This window comes from Telopea speciosissima, chromosome 10, assembly GCF_018873765.1.
Source record: "Telopea speciosissima isolate NSW1024214 ecotype Mountain lineage chromosome 10, Tspe_v1, whole genome shotgun sequence".
Lineage (NCBI taxonomy): Eukaryota > Viridiplantae > Streptophyta > Magnoliopsida > Proteales > Proteaceae > Telopea > Telopea speciosissima.
The window spans coordinates 55,066,037-55,079,710 of NC_057925.1; the positions used below are offsets into that span (position 1 = coordinate 55,066,037).

The window sequence follows — 13,674 nt, forward strand, 5'->3', positions numbered from 1 at the left end:
GTAATCAAGGAAGACCTTTGGAAGTAGAAACAAATCACTCCTTTTCGATATTATTAAGGATCTTATGAGTATCTTTCCTTTTTTTTTGATCAGTTACATTCTGGAGAACTTGAACCAATCTGCCTACAATGTTGCTGCCTAAAGTAGAGGCAGTGAATTATCAACAGGAAAAGCAAATTGAACTTAACACTGGTGAAGTGTCATAGACAATAAAATTTCCATTTTAAAAAACCAGCTTGATTATTACAGAATGGATGTCCGAAGAAGAATTACTACAACAAATACCACCCATAAGTTGGTCCAGATCTTGGCTTCCTTCCTGCACTCTCCACTGCACGAGTATGACCTCACAATCCTGCCAATGTTATCAGGCATGGTCAAATTTAATTGACTGTTCTTGTTGGAATGTGGCTCTTCTACTATTGTGAAGCTCCTACCCTGAGTCAAGTTCATCGACGTCTGTATGCCAAGCGGTGGTGGTGGTGGCAGTGGCAGTGGCAGTGATATCAGTGGAGATGGCGGCAGCGGTGCGAAGATGGTGGCCATGGAAGAAGGTGGATTTGTGGGCTCCCTGCCGTCGATGATGGGTGGTAGAACCAATGGAGCTGGGACTGAAATCCAGAAAATTAAATGAGTAATTTTGCCAGAAAAAAAATTAATTACTTCTTATAAGAGAAAAGTAAAATTTGCGGATCAAACCATTAGAGTTGCCTGGACATTGCCTCAAAGGAGGTACAGATATGTAACAATTAGCGAATGGCAATGAAAGTGGGGCAGCTGAGAGTGAGCTTGTGGTGGTGGAAGATAATAGCAAGCACAAACAGTGATATCCAGACTTGACCATTTGATTAAGAACTTGGCAGCAAGCATCCATGGAGCTTTTAACTTGGTAATTCAAGCAAGGTTCAAGGTGGTCTAAGCCTACCATACCTTGGTTAGAACAATCAAGAAATTGGGCTTTAACCATGGAAGGTAGAACAAGAAGAAAAAGAAGAACAAATGCTAGCAATGTTGAAACCCATGAACACTTTGCCAAAACCAGTCCCTTTGATCCCATTTTGCTGCAATTGATTACAAACTAACTGTGTTTTTGTTTTTTTGACTTGTAAACCTCTGAGTTTTTCTACATTATTCCCAAAATGCCCTTCTGGGTAATATACTTTAATTAGAATTTCACTTATTACATGAAATGGGTATATTTGTAATTGGGGGACAACCACAAATTCACAAGCATTGTGATGGTCTTTAAGCCTTAACAAACTTAAGAGGCTTGTCTTTCATGTTTGATACACGAATGAAGCATGATTTAATGAACAGTAGTAATTGGAGCGGGTCAAATCATTATTCCTGCCTGATCCATGCCCGTAATTTTTGGTGTTCAACCAATCTAAATCCTTAATTAGGAATCACTCATGGTCCAAGGCTATCCATGATCTCAGAATTGTTTCATGATGGACAACATCTATTTGAACCGGAATCGGCCATGAATCCTCTTTGATATTATTTTTAGACTAAGTTTCCCTTCACCCATAGAGGACGGTTCACCCATCATCCTAGAGTACACAAATTCTCCTAGGATTTTTGTATGTTTCAAAGATACCCTCATGATACCCTTTCCCTCCTCGGTCCTTTATTTCTTGCTATTCTTTTTGGCTTCTTTTAATCAGTAAAATAATAATAAAATCATTGAAATTATCTATTGTAGCGAGATCTACTAGTCTTTTGAATCAAATACTTCAAAAAACCACAAATCTATGAAAATCTTTGCTTCTTCTTTCCGATTCAAATTACTAAGATTTCGATTGATTCTGGAATGATTCTAATCAGAATTGGTGGAATCCGACCCCTTGCATCTAAGACCAAACAACCAATGACATTGGGTTTATAAAATAATGAATAGATACTCAATAAATAAGGGTACACTCAGATCAGGCCCAAACATATGGAATCTAGACCCACCACAACCCCAAAAAAAATTTGGGAGAAAAAAGAAAAGAAAGAAAGAAAAACACATACATATGACATTCTTCAATAATGAAGAAATAATTTTACATGGGTGACAAAGAAAGGTTCAATTCAATAGCACTTCAAAACCACAACTCCTATAACAAATAATAGGAGAGATGGTGAGAAACTGTGAGAGGGATTGGCAGCTGATGGGGTCAGAACTGGCCGGATTCCTGTATTCGTTGGAGTTTCCGAGCTCACCGGTGAAGACGCTGGAGGTAATCCTGTAGAGGTTTCCGGTTGTGGTGCTAGATCCGGAGCCGCCGTCGTTGATTCCGGGATTGCAGAAGCTGCTCACCAGAAATTAAGTAAGCCATTAACATCTTAGCCAAATATGACCTTGAATTAGAGTTTGAAAGGTAATTAAATATTGGGCAAGAGATCTCTACTTGGCCGCATGGTTTCTACACAAGCATCTGGACCAAAGGGCGAGCATGTCTGGATATCTACCTAGGGGGAAGAGATTGTAGGAAACACCAAGAAGTAGAGATCTTTTTCCCTATAAATATTAGATACTATATAAGTAGATTACCTGTTGGACTAGGGGAAAAGGCACCAGTGGGAGAAAGAGCTGGCCCAAGTGCAACAGGACCTGCCAAATTAAAATCAATTCTCTTAGTTTAAACATCTAACTTAGTAGCTTAATTACCAACATTAAGGGTCAAGGTGGTCCATATCTCTATTATAGTACCTGGAGGAGGAAGAGGAGAACCAGAGGCTGAAAAAAAAAAAGTGAACCCACAATTAGTAATCAAGTATTTTTATCCAATGGCTGAAGTGTTGACCGTATTCATACATATAACTTTACCTTTGCACTGAACGGGGACGCCGGGCATGTTACAAGCACTAGGGAGGGAGAGGGAAAGGGTCCGGTTGATGGGTAAGTTAAAGGGAACACTTCCGGTGACGACTAGACATGCACAATCCATACTACTACTCAGAAGTGACTTGAGATTTCTACAACAATCAGCAGTGGGTGAAGAGCCATTGGCACTACTTCCTGTGATGAAACTCAAGCAAGGGGTGAAGGTAGTGATTATTGTGTTTGTACATCCAGCATTGATCTGCCCAAATACTGGCATTACAGACATCAATAATGCAATTGAAGAGATGGCAATGAAGCACAATTGGAAACCCTTGAACCCTTCCATATTTGTGGTCTTAATGAGTGTAGAAAGAAGCAAATTGATGGTAGATTTGAGGAGAAACAGAGATTAATAGGAAAGGAAAAAGTATGAAATGAAATGTGTTGAAGGGTGTTTTGGGAGAAGAGATTGGGAGGTAAGGGATTTATATAGGTAAGAAGAGTGGTAATGTGGAGGGAAAAGAAACAGGTAGATTTGAAGTGGGTTTTGGAGCTCAACTACTTTAACTAACTTCTGTTAATGGAGTGTCCAAGATTAATTAGGTGGGGTTGGCATATATATGTGTTTTTGGGTATCTTAATTAATTAGGTTGAAGATTGGGGGGGTTTTGATAATTTTTAAGTCTTCCTATCCTTCTTTGTATTATATACGTGTTACCTAGTGGAGTCAAACTTAAATATTGATGTTTTGTAAATTAAGCTAAATTAAATGAAAGAACAAAACTAACGAATTCTGGTTCTGGATTTGGAATGTTACTTCTGTCGTTTCTTTCTATCAATTATTGTATGAAAATAAAAAGAATTGGGAGTAAAAAAGAAAGGCATAAAAAGAACACAACACTCGCCAGGTAGGAGTCGAACCTACGACTTTCTGCTTAGGAAACAGACGCTCTATCCACTGAGCTACAGGCGCCATATATTTAAGTAGAAGAATTTATAAGCTAAATACAAATGAACCAACAGCCCAAGGTCTAAAAATTTGGAATCGAGTATGGGATCGGTCTTCATCGATTCTAATTCAATCCCGATTTGAATTGTTACGAAACGATCACGAGAATCGATCAAACGGTTGAAATTGGTTTTACTTGGCTACACTTGACCTAACTCAATTGGACTCCATACATATATGGAATCGTGATTAATTGAGAAATCAGCCTAGTGTCAATACTGAGTCGAATCAATTGATTCAGTCGATTTTAATTCAATTTTTAGAATCGTGGAGTGGACCAATCAAGCCAAGTGCTCTCAAAATCCATGAAACTAAATCTCAATTGAAATTGAGTGAAATCTCCGAATTGCCTCAATTTTGGGCCTAACTGAAACAAAATCCATGGTCGAAATCCAAGTTTCAACCCTGGGTTTCAACCTAGGTAGGCCCAAGGTACAAAATTAGTGACAGAACCTCAAAATTAGATCCAACACTTCTTAGCTCCGGGCCAAACTAAAGTCGACCTTGAAACCGAGATTTAGAATTTCATTCATAACCAAGGTTCTAAAACTCGGATTTCAACTAGGTTTTGACCACCCAGAAAACGAGTTCGTCTCAGTTACGACCATATCTCGGTCAAAACTTGGGACTTTCTCCAGGCTAACTCGAACCTTGGTTTCGAGGTCCAGAAATTGTTTTTTTGCCCTGATTCTTGTTGTGCTGCCTATTTTAGACATTTTAATCTCAATCCATGGATTAGTTTCACATAGAGATTACTAAAAATATACTTGCGGTTTTGATCCAAGCTTGATACTGTATATTGTTCTTGGACATGGTATCAAATAAGGTTTGACCGGAGCATAACTCCTTCAATATAAATGAGATTTAAGCAATCTTGGATTTGTTAAAAAACTTTGTTTTGATAGCTTTCCAATAAGTCCAAGATTGCTTAAATCTGATTTATATTGAAGGAGTTATCTACCGGTCAAACTTAATTCGGTGTGTGCGAATGCTGTCAAAAATCGCTCTGAATAAAAATATTTTTTTGTACATCAAAAACAAATGAATATTTTACTATACTTTTGGTTTTTAGCAATGTTTATCATATTAAGATTTATTGAACTTTTAGATTTGAGAAAAACCTCAGTATTAGAAAGTTGAAAATTGCACCTACCGTAAAAAATCCAGTTTTTGTTCTTGAACTAGAGGGTTATTTTTTTTTCTTTTGGAATTTTTTTTTTTAACTATTTTTATTGGATTCAAATAGGGGGTATTTTCTTAATTATGAATAATATCTTAAGTAAATGAAATACAAATACAAAACATTTACCTATCTGTCCTAGTTTCGAACCAATTTCCCCTAGTTTCGATGGGCATATGTGTCGAAACCACCGAAATATGATCGAAATCAATCGAAACTGGTCAAAACAATCCAGGGATTTTGTAAAACCCCCCTTCAACTCGTCTCAGAAACTTGGGAAACCGAGTTAACTCAGTGGTTTCGACAAGTTTCGATCGAGTTTTTGTTCCATATTCATAACATTGGAATCCCATGTAAGAGAATAATTAAAAGCAAAATTTCAGTACACAATCGTAGCCCTGATAAGATTATAACTTCAATCCAAAATGCTACTTCATTTGAACCAAAGGCAAATCTCCTAAAGTTGCAACTCTTATCATTCTCTTTGGGGTACTTAGTCTATTAGGTGTACGTGTTTTTTGTGTCTTTATTTCTCTCCTCCTTGTGAGTGTTTGTTTCTCTCCTCCTTGTGAATGAATCACCATGACTATTGAAAGTCATCCAAGCGACGGCAAAGACGAAGTCGAATTTGTGGTAGGGGACGAATTGGAAGACAGTGTTATAGTACCCTAGAATAATGCTCTAGTGGTTTTGGTTTGGCATGCTCAAAAAGAGATGGAGGCAGGTTATGATAGATCTTGGGTTATCAAATACATTGCTATATGGATACAATTTTATGACGTTCCAGGTGAGTTAGCATCTCTCAATTTAGAGAGTGTTGCTATACTATGGTATGAGAACTCGTGAGCTTGGGCCTCCAACGCCACTACAACTCCACCACCGATCTCAATCGTCGGTGTAGTAAATGTTGGTTGCCAACAGGGTGGCTCAGCTGTCGATGCCAATACGTTGATTCCTAGTGATTGTTCTTTTCAACCAGCCATTGCATTAAATGATCATAACTCTACTTAAACGGTTACACATTTAAATGTTCAAAGTGCGGCCAACGGTTACACCACCACATTCTCTGCTACCATGGTTTTTTTTTTTTTGGTAGAAAGAAATTTCATTAAGGAAAACTCTGAAACAGCAAGCTCGAAGTTCCAACCAGAACAACAAAGCAGGGATCAGAAATAGGCCAAACAATCCTATCCGAGATGGATTGGGCCCCCCTGGCAAGGGTATCCGCCAATACATTAGCAGCCCTGGAATGTACAGGAATTCACACTCATCAAAATAGGAACTGAGGTGACGAATGTCCTCCACAACAGGCCTGACACATAGGGCCAATTCCTTCTTAGCATTTCGCAGGCAAGAAATGATCTCCTGGTTGTCGCTCTCCACCATCAGCCTTCAGGGGCCCCTCTGAAATCGCTTCCAAGAGGCCTTCTCTTATCGCCAAAGCCTCACCAATCATGATGTCTGTGAATGGAACGGGGTTGGACACCGGAAAACAAGTTCGACCCAAATGATCACATAACAGGAACCCAACCCCGCTATTCCTGCTGTCCGGATTGAGAGAAGCATCGCAGCTCAGTTTCATAACTGCTTGAGGGGGAGCTTCCAACTTGGAGTTTGGACTCCCACCTGCGTGCACATTGGCCCTGTAGAGATGGCAGCCGAAGACAGGAATTCCACATAAGCTCTATGGGCAGCACTGATCACGTCCCCTGGGGACCAATCCTTCCTCGCAAAGAGCTTATCATTGCGGGCCCTCCAGAGGAACCAAAGAATAAAGGAGCACTGTGCAGCCACCTCCACCGCTATCTTCTTCCCCTTTGCCGCAAACACTGACCAACCTTCAAACCACTTGGAGAGCTTAACCTCACCAGCCCTTGGAACCACATACGACAAAGTGCTGCCGAACCACACAGACCGAGCAAATGGACAATCAAGCAAAATATGAGTGGTCATTTCTGACGAGGCTCCAACCCAGGCACTGAGGATCTACTAGAATATGCCGCTTGTTCAAGGCTGCACCCGACGCTAGGCCGTCGGCACAAGCACGCCACATAAAGGTTTTGATCTTAGGCATAGTATGACACTGCCAGATAGCTTTCCAAACGGATTTAGGGACACACCTCCAATCTGCTAGAGCCTCAGATGGTGGTGAAGGGCTTTCTTCCTCAAACTAAGCATTACAAAGTAAATGGTAGGCGCTTTTAACTGTAAAACCTCCATCCCTTGTGGCGCCTTAATGCTCATCAATCTTCACAATTTATTCGTGCTTACATGCCTTCAATTTCATTAGTTTTAACATTTCTTAGCGAGAATAAATTACCACAATTTCATCCATTCCGTGCACTTAAGGATCATTATGAGGCGCATCAATCTCTACAAATAAGAAGTGGTTACATTTCTGTTACAGATGACAAGCACTTTCCTAGTGACAATGAGCTTAATCATAATAGTCTTCAACCTCTCAACAATCAAGTAGCACTAACTGTAATACACATATAGTCAATGATATGTTAAATGTTGCAGCTTATCCCCCCCCCCCCCCCACCAAAATAAAAAAAGGACTCTCTACGAGTAATGCCCCCAATGGATATGACCGTTACAAAATTATTTGGCATCTAATTTGGAATCACGTATTTTCGTTTTTTACTTCAAGGGAGGAGAACAGCATGACTGACTCCTTGTGAAGAGGACCTGAATCTTGAAGTGTGGAACTCGTTCACCTACTTTCAATGTATGGTTTCATGAAGCTTGTAATTCAGAATCCATGTGTACTACATGATTTATCAATAAAGCTTACACAAGTACTTCTATTTTGGTTTGGTAAACTTTGCATTATTCATTAATGAAAATCCTTAAACTTCTATTATTAATAATTTCAACCTGGAGTATGACACACGTTACCTACTTAATAACTCCTTACATATGGAATACTTTCAAAGCACCACAACTTAGGAAGAGTTGGCCAACTGAAAACGCCCATTTAGTGTTTGTCTCCCTTCTACACTTTACAAAAACTTCTAATTTAAATTGTCAGCTAGCTCTGCCTCCAAAATTCAAACTCCACCCCAGAAGAACACATTGAGCTCGCTCATCATCTTCTGCTGCGACACTTGAAGTCTGAGAAAATCCATATAAACATCACAAAAATGGCAGCAACGAAAGGGATCGAGATGGGTCTTGTTGCAATAGCTGTGACAATGCTTTATTGGGTGGGAGCTGCTGTGGCTCAATCGAGTTGCACAAGCATGATCGTTGGCATGGCACCTTGTCTTAGCTACATTACAGGAAATTCATCAAACCCAACATCTTCTTGCTGCCAACAGCTTTCGAGTGTTGTCCAATCTCAGCCTCAATGTCTTTGCCAGGTGGTTAATGGTGCTGCAACTTTGGGCATTCCAATTAATCAAACACTTGCTCTGTCACTCCCTGCTGCTTGCAATGTCCAGACTCCATCAATTAGTGCCTGCAATGGTAAACCTCAACACAACACAACTCTTGCTCTAGCTAGTGATCTGATATGATATGTAATTTGATTAACTTGAAACCATTTGTGGGCAGCAGCTGTTAATGGACCATCAACTTCTCCGGCAACGGAATCTCCGGTGGGTTCTCCTTATCCTACTGCTAGTACTACCTCTAATGGAAATACAGATTCTACAACTACCCCAGCGGCAGACTCTCCTTCAGGTACTTTCCCCTTTGAATTTAGAGATGCCAAATGTGATTTTCTGTTTTAAAAACTAATTTTTTCTTCTAGTTTTATCGATTGACGATTGATGGATTGGATGCAGGAACTGGGTCGAAGACAGTGCCATCAACAGGAATAGAAATATCTGAAGGAACTAGAATTACAAAATTACCACTTCATCTTGTAGTCTTGATGCTTCTGTTCTTGGCTTCATTTGCTTCAACTCTCCCCAGCTTCTGAGTTCTTAGAATCTGCTTGTGGTAGTGTTGTTGCATCAGCTACCTATTCTGTAACTCTTTTTTTTTTTTTTTTTTTTTTTTTTTGAGATTGTTTTCTGTTGCTTGATTCATGTATTAAACAAAAGATATTTCATTGCCGTACTATCAAACAGCAAAATTCAGAGTATTCTGACAAGAAAATTAAAGGATTTTTATGGCCTTTTGGTTCACACATGGATTCTGAATTACTAGCTTTTAAAAGCCATGGAATGGAAATTGATTAATCATTCCAACACATCAAGGACCGAGCTCTCCTAGCAAGGGAGTCAGGCCAAACTGTTTCCCTCCCTTGGAATAAAAGCAATAGTACATGATTCTAAACTCGATGCCAAATAAGTGATATCTTGGATAATAAGAAGCTTCTATCTTATTTCTAGAAGTACTTTAGGTTAAGAGTAAAATAGGGTTTTCAAAATAATTTGATAGCGACTTCTCACTCGATCATTGTCATATGAGAAATGATAATATTTATCGTCATTGCGGGAGAGAAAAAAGTGTTTTATGTGAATAATTGGCCAAATCAGGTATACTGCTGTACAAAGCATATGACAATGCATAGTAAGCTCAATCGGTCCAGCTGCCAGCAGTGCCACAACTTAGTTTAGACAATGAAAGATATGGTGAGTAAATGAAGTAACAATGAATCAATTGGACCATCAAACAACATTTGCAAACCCTAGGGTTGGTGCTCAAAATTCCCAAAGCACTATGCGAAAGCAAGAGCAAGAGAGTTGTAAGCGAAATTAGATTGGCTCAAGAGTGTTTTCATTTAGGGTGTGTTTGATTGAAAAAAAAAACAATAATAAGATAAAAGTAATGATGAATTTATGTGTCTTTTTCTTTTCTTTTCTTGCTAACCAAACACACCCTAGTAAAAACTAAAAGATGAAAAAAGAACGAAATTATAAACACCTTCAGTGTTTGATCCATTATGAAATTTCAGCTTTTTGGGCTATCTAAGTTTTTTAAAAAAATCTGCTCACTCTTTTCACTGAATTAAGCATGCTCCCAAGCATTTGAATCCAAGGACTAAGAGTAAGTTTGCCACCTTATTAAAAGGATTGTTACTGAAATGCTAGTTACTAAGGCAGTGTTTGGTATGCATTTTTGGAATACATTCCAAGTCAATTTCGCATTAATGCATACCAAACACTGCCTAAATCTTTGAAAAGCATATGTTCCAAGCCTTCACTTAAAAAGCCTCTCAAGTCTGAACCAAATCTTAGTTCTTGGTTGGTTGAATCATGCAATTGGTAATGGTAGGCAAAATCAAATCACAACTAGACTCCATACCCTGAATTCCATACATTGTAATCCATTTTTATTTAGAGGTAATTGCTTATCTTAACCAGTGGATGTAGGCAATACTATTTATCTAGCAGTCTCATCAATCTCATTAAATCTCCTTTTATTCCTTAATTTGTTGCAAAATCATGGAGATTTCACAATAAAAAGGACAATGGAAAAAAGATTTTCTTAGTCCTTTTGGAGAAACTAAATTGTTATTACATGCATGAATTTTGCTGGAGCGTTTGTTTCGGAGACTTAGGCTACGTTTGGTAGCGGTCTCAAGAACGTTCTTTGGTGTTTTTTCGTTCTTTAAGAACAAAAAACGCAAAATCTTGTTTGGGTAGTCGGTTCGTTCTTTTAGTCTTCAAACCTATCAGCAATGTATCCTACAAGATTGTGGCAAAAATCATTGCTAATAGACTGTGCCCCCTCCTCCCCTCTTTCATATCCCCCTTCCAAGCAGCTTTCATACCTGGTTGTCAAATCGTTGACAATATTGCTGTGGCCCAAGAAATTTTCTACTATTTGAACCGCTCAAAAGGAAAAAATGGTTTTGCAGCTATTAAAATTGATATGTCTAAGGCCTATGATAGGGTTGAATGGAAGCTTATTTACAATTTATTCCAATTTTTAGGTTTCAATGAACATTGTATCTCTATGATAGAAACCCTGATTTCTACTACATCCTTCTCGTTCAAGATTGAGGGTAGCCCCTTTGAATTTCTTAAACCCTCGCGAGGTATTCGACAAAGGTGCCCCCTTAGTCCTTACCTCTTCCTCCTAGCTATGGAGGTTCTGTCTAGGATCTTAGGAGCCTATAGAGATATTGGTCTTTTTAAAGGTATTATGATTGCAAGACATGCCCCTAAAATTATCCACCTCCTTTTTGCTGATGATACCTTTATCTTTTGCAGGGCCAATGAAGATGATTTCTTAACTATAAAATCAATTTTGGAACTCTTTTCTGACATTTCTGGTCAAGAGATTAACTTCTCAAAAAGTGAAATTTTCTTTAGTAAATCTGTTTCTCAATCTCGTAGAAAGCACTTATGCTCCCTCCTTCATATGAGGGAGATGCCAAATGTTTCTCTTTATTTGGGAGCTAGACTGTGTCATTCCAAATCTAAATGTAAAGATTTGAGCTTTCTGGTTAATAGGGTGAAATTTAAACTTTCTTTATGGAAAGCCAATTTTCTTTCCTTTGCTGGGAGGAAAATTCTAATTCAATCAGTTTTAGCCTCTACATCTTCATATCTTATGTCTTGTTTTTTATTTCCCTTAAAAATTTGTAAAGCTCTTGACTCTATTTATCTCAGCTTCTAAAATAATAACTCATGTAAACGGAAGAAATGTCATCTTATTGGGTGGGACAAAATTTGCCTACCTACTAGTGATGGAGGACTCGGCCTGAGAAAAGCCTCACATCATAACAAAGCCCTCATCTTAAAACTTGGTTGGAGACTAATCTCTGAAACTTCCACCATTTGGGCCAAGGTCTTGAAGGCCAAATACTTCCCCCAAAACTTCCATTTTTTACCCTAAAACCATTTCTAAAAGAGGGTCTTGGACTTGGAACAGTATTACTGCTATCCTGCCTGATTTGAAAAAAATGGTGATTAGACAGGTGGGTAATGGAAAATCTACTTCTTGTTGGCATGATCCATGGATATCATCCTCCACAGGCAACACTTCACCCTTAATCACTAATCATAATCTGTGTTTCAATTCTATTAGTGATTTTATTCAAAATGATAGATGGAACTTTACTGCCCTTTCTTCTTGTTTTTCTAGTCAGACCATCAATGACATCCTTAAAATACACATCTCTGAGTCTGAGGATTATTGGAGATGCTCCCTATCCCAGAAGGGATCGTTCGCTACCAAGCTCGCTGCCAAATCAATTGCCAATCTAAAGCATCCTAGCCCCATGATTTCCAAATGGTGGCACTTCTTTTGGAAAATTAAGATTCACCCGAGATTTAAAATTTTCTTTTGGCGTGTCTTAAATGCAAGACTACCTAACAGAACGACTATCTCAAAATGGATGTCTGTAGAGCCTACATGTGCTTTCTGTGGTTCTAATGACGAATTAATTTGGCACCTCTTTTTATCATGCGATTGGACTAAGCGTATCTGGGCACCTGACCCCATCGGATTAAGAACCGAGCATCTCTCTAGCCCTTCACTGACTTATCTCTGTATTTCAATATTCTCATTTCAAGTTTTTGATAAACAATCTTTAATTTGGATTTTCTCTGTCTTTATGATCACTAGTTATTTTATCTGGAATCTAAGAAACAAGGTTATTTTAGGGGCTTCCAAAGCCGACCCGATGTTGGTTCTCAATGAGGTTTTCAAATGGATTCATGATATGAATATTCACCCTCTTCTCATTTTTCCATCTAACCCAACCTCACCACCTAGCACACACACCCAAAATATTTTTCCAATGATTGCTAATTTGGATATACAATTTCCCGGTTTAATCTGCGTAGGCACATATGAACCAAGCCTCAGAATAACAAGTTGGATTGTTTCAATCTTGATCGACAGCCAGGATGTTCTAACAGATGCAGGTAATCTACATCAGATGCAAAAGAAGCAGAGCTCTTTGGGATTGTTCAAGAATGGAGACTCGTGCAACAACAAAACCTAAAAATTAAAGAAATCATATGTACAAGCATGGAGCTCTTTGACTTATTTCATCCTACTCCTAGAACTCGCATCCCCTAGAACTTAATTAAATTTTATCTTGAGCTAGCTAAAGAAACAGACAATTTCACTAGTATAGCCTTCAAATGTTGTAATCATATACATCCGTGGCCTAGCCATAATTCTATAAATCTTTTACCTTATTAATATGAGTTTCAATTTCTAAAAAAACAAAAAAAACGAACGGGATGAAATCTTATGAAAAGAACATTCTTTACAGACCGCTTCAGAAATGGTCGGTAAAGAACGAAAACAAATTAATTGAAGCTATCATCGAGAAAAAAGAGGAAAAACCCGTGATTTCTTTGTTGGGTTTGAAGTTCAGAGGGGTTTTGTCTTGCAATCAAGTGGGGAAGAGGAGACCTGCAACGCCACAGGAGCTTCAAGGTGAGTTCTTTGTCTCATCTCTCTCTCTCTCTCTCTCTCTCTCTCTCTCTCTCGCTGTCTCTTTCTCTCTTTGTCTCTCTCTTTCTCTGTCTCGCTCTCTCTCGCTCTCGCTCTCTGTTTTGTGATACCCTGTTACGGTCTTACCCGTTTCACTCACTTGCTTTAGCCAGTTTTCACAGTTTTGTTGAGTCTTTTCGGATCTTCAGCTAATACAGAACCCACTCATTGCGAAATATTCTTCTTCTTGGTTATTGAAACTCCAGAAGCCCCAGAATCAAAACTTCTACCTCGGCAATATTCGGTGCTGCTTTGCCAATT

General features: G+C 38.7%; 3 protein-coding genes and 1 non-coding gene across 4 annotated transcripts; 1 reads left to right on the plus strand and 3 right to left on the minus strand.

Moving 5' to 3' along the window:
- Nucleotides 1-234: 234 nt before the first annotated feature.
- Nucleotides 235-1,103, minus strand: LOC122642091. The gene is made up of 2 exons (XM_043835507.1): nt 700-1,103; nt 235-611 (listed from the first exon to the last, which is right to left on the minus strand). The coding sequence occupies exons 1-2, from the start codon at nt 1,055-1,057 to the stop codon at nt 244-246; spliced, it is 726 nt and encodes a 241-aa protein (XP_043691442.1). The 5' UTR covers nt 1,058-1,103; the 3' UTR covers nt 235-243.
- An 887-nt stretch (nt 1,104-1,990) lies between these two features.
- Nucleotides 1,991-3,226, minus strand: LOC122643761 (non-specific lipid transfer protein GPI-anchored 20-like). The gene is made up of 4 exons (XM_043837345.1): nt 2,816-3,226; nt 2,699-2,725; nt 2,540-2,599; nt 1,991-2,297 (listed from the first exon to the last, which is right to left on the minus strand). The coding sequence occupies exons 1-4, from the start codon at nt 3,156-3,158 to the stop codon at nt 2,077-2,079; spliced, it is 651 nt and encodes a 216-aa protein (XP_043693280.1). The 5' UTR covers nt 3,159-3,226; the 3' UTR covers nt 1,991-2,076.
- Nucleotides 3,227-3,712: 486 nt separating this feature from the next.
- On the minus strand, nt 3,713-3,785 carry TRNAR-CCU. Its single transcript has one exon. It is a non-coding gene; the product is annotated as a tRNA-Arg (tRNA).
- Nucleotides 3,786-8,124: 4,339 nt separating this feature from the next.
- LOC122642093 (non-specific lipid transfer protein GPI-anchored 5-like) lies at nt 8,125-8,968 on the plus strand. Its single transcript, XM_043835510.1, has 3 exons — nt 8,125-8,472; nt 8,563-8,688; nt 8,793-8,968. Exons 1-3 carry the CDS (start codon nt 8,148-8,150, stop codon nt 8,927-8,929), a joined length of 588 nt encoding a protein of 195 aa, XP_043691445.1. The 5' UTR covers nt 8,125-8,147; the 3' UTR covers nt 8,930-8,968.
- Nucleotides 8,969-13,674: the final 4,706 nt, after the last annotated feature.

Bases quoted from the DNA above. Each gene is read 5' to 3' on its own strand.
- LOC122643761 (XM_043837345.1), bottom strand. From the start codon at position 3,158: ATGGAAGGGTTCAAGGGTTTCCAATTGTGCTTCATTGCCATCTCTTCA. The intron at 2,726-2,815 runs GTAAAGTTATAT...TTTTTTTTTCAG, and splicing joins CGTCCCCGTTCAGTGCAAAG to CCTCTGGTTCTCCTCTTCCT. The intron at 2,600-2,698 runs GTACTATAATAG...TTAATTTGGCAG, and splicing joins TTCTCCTCTTCCTCCTCCAG to GTCCTGTTGCACTTGGGCCA.
- LOC122642091 (XM_043835507.1), bottom strand. From the start codon at position 1,057: ATGGGATCAAAGGGACTGGTTTTGGCAAAGTGTTCATGGGTTTCAACA. The intron at 612-699 runs GTTTGATCCGCA...TCTGGATTTCAG, and splicing joins ATGTCCAGGCAACTCTAATG to TCCCAGCTCCATTGGTTCTA.
- LOC122642093 (XM_043835510.1), top strand. From the start codon at position 8,148: ATGGCAGCAACGAAAGGGATCGAGATGGGTCTTGTTGCAATAGCTGTG. The intron at 8,473-8,562 runs GTAAACCTCAAC...TGTGGGCAGCAG, and splicing joins ATCAATTAGTGCCTGCAATG to CTGTTAATGGACCATCAACT. The intron at 8,689-8,792 runs GTACTTTCCCCT...GATTGGATGCAG, and splicing joins AGCGGCAGACTCTCCTTCAG to GAACTGGGTCGAAGACAGTG.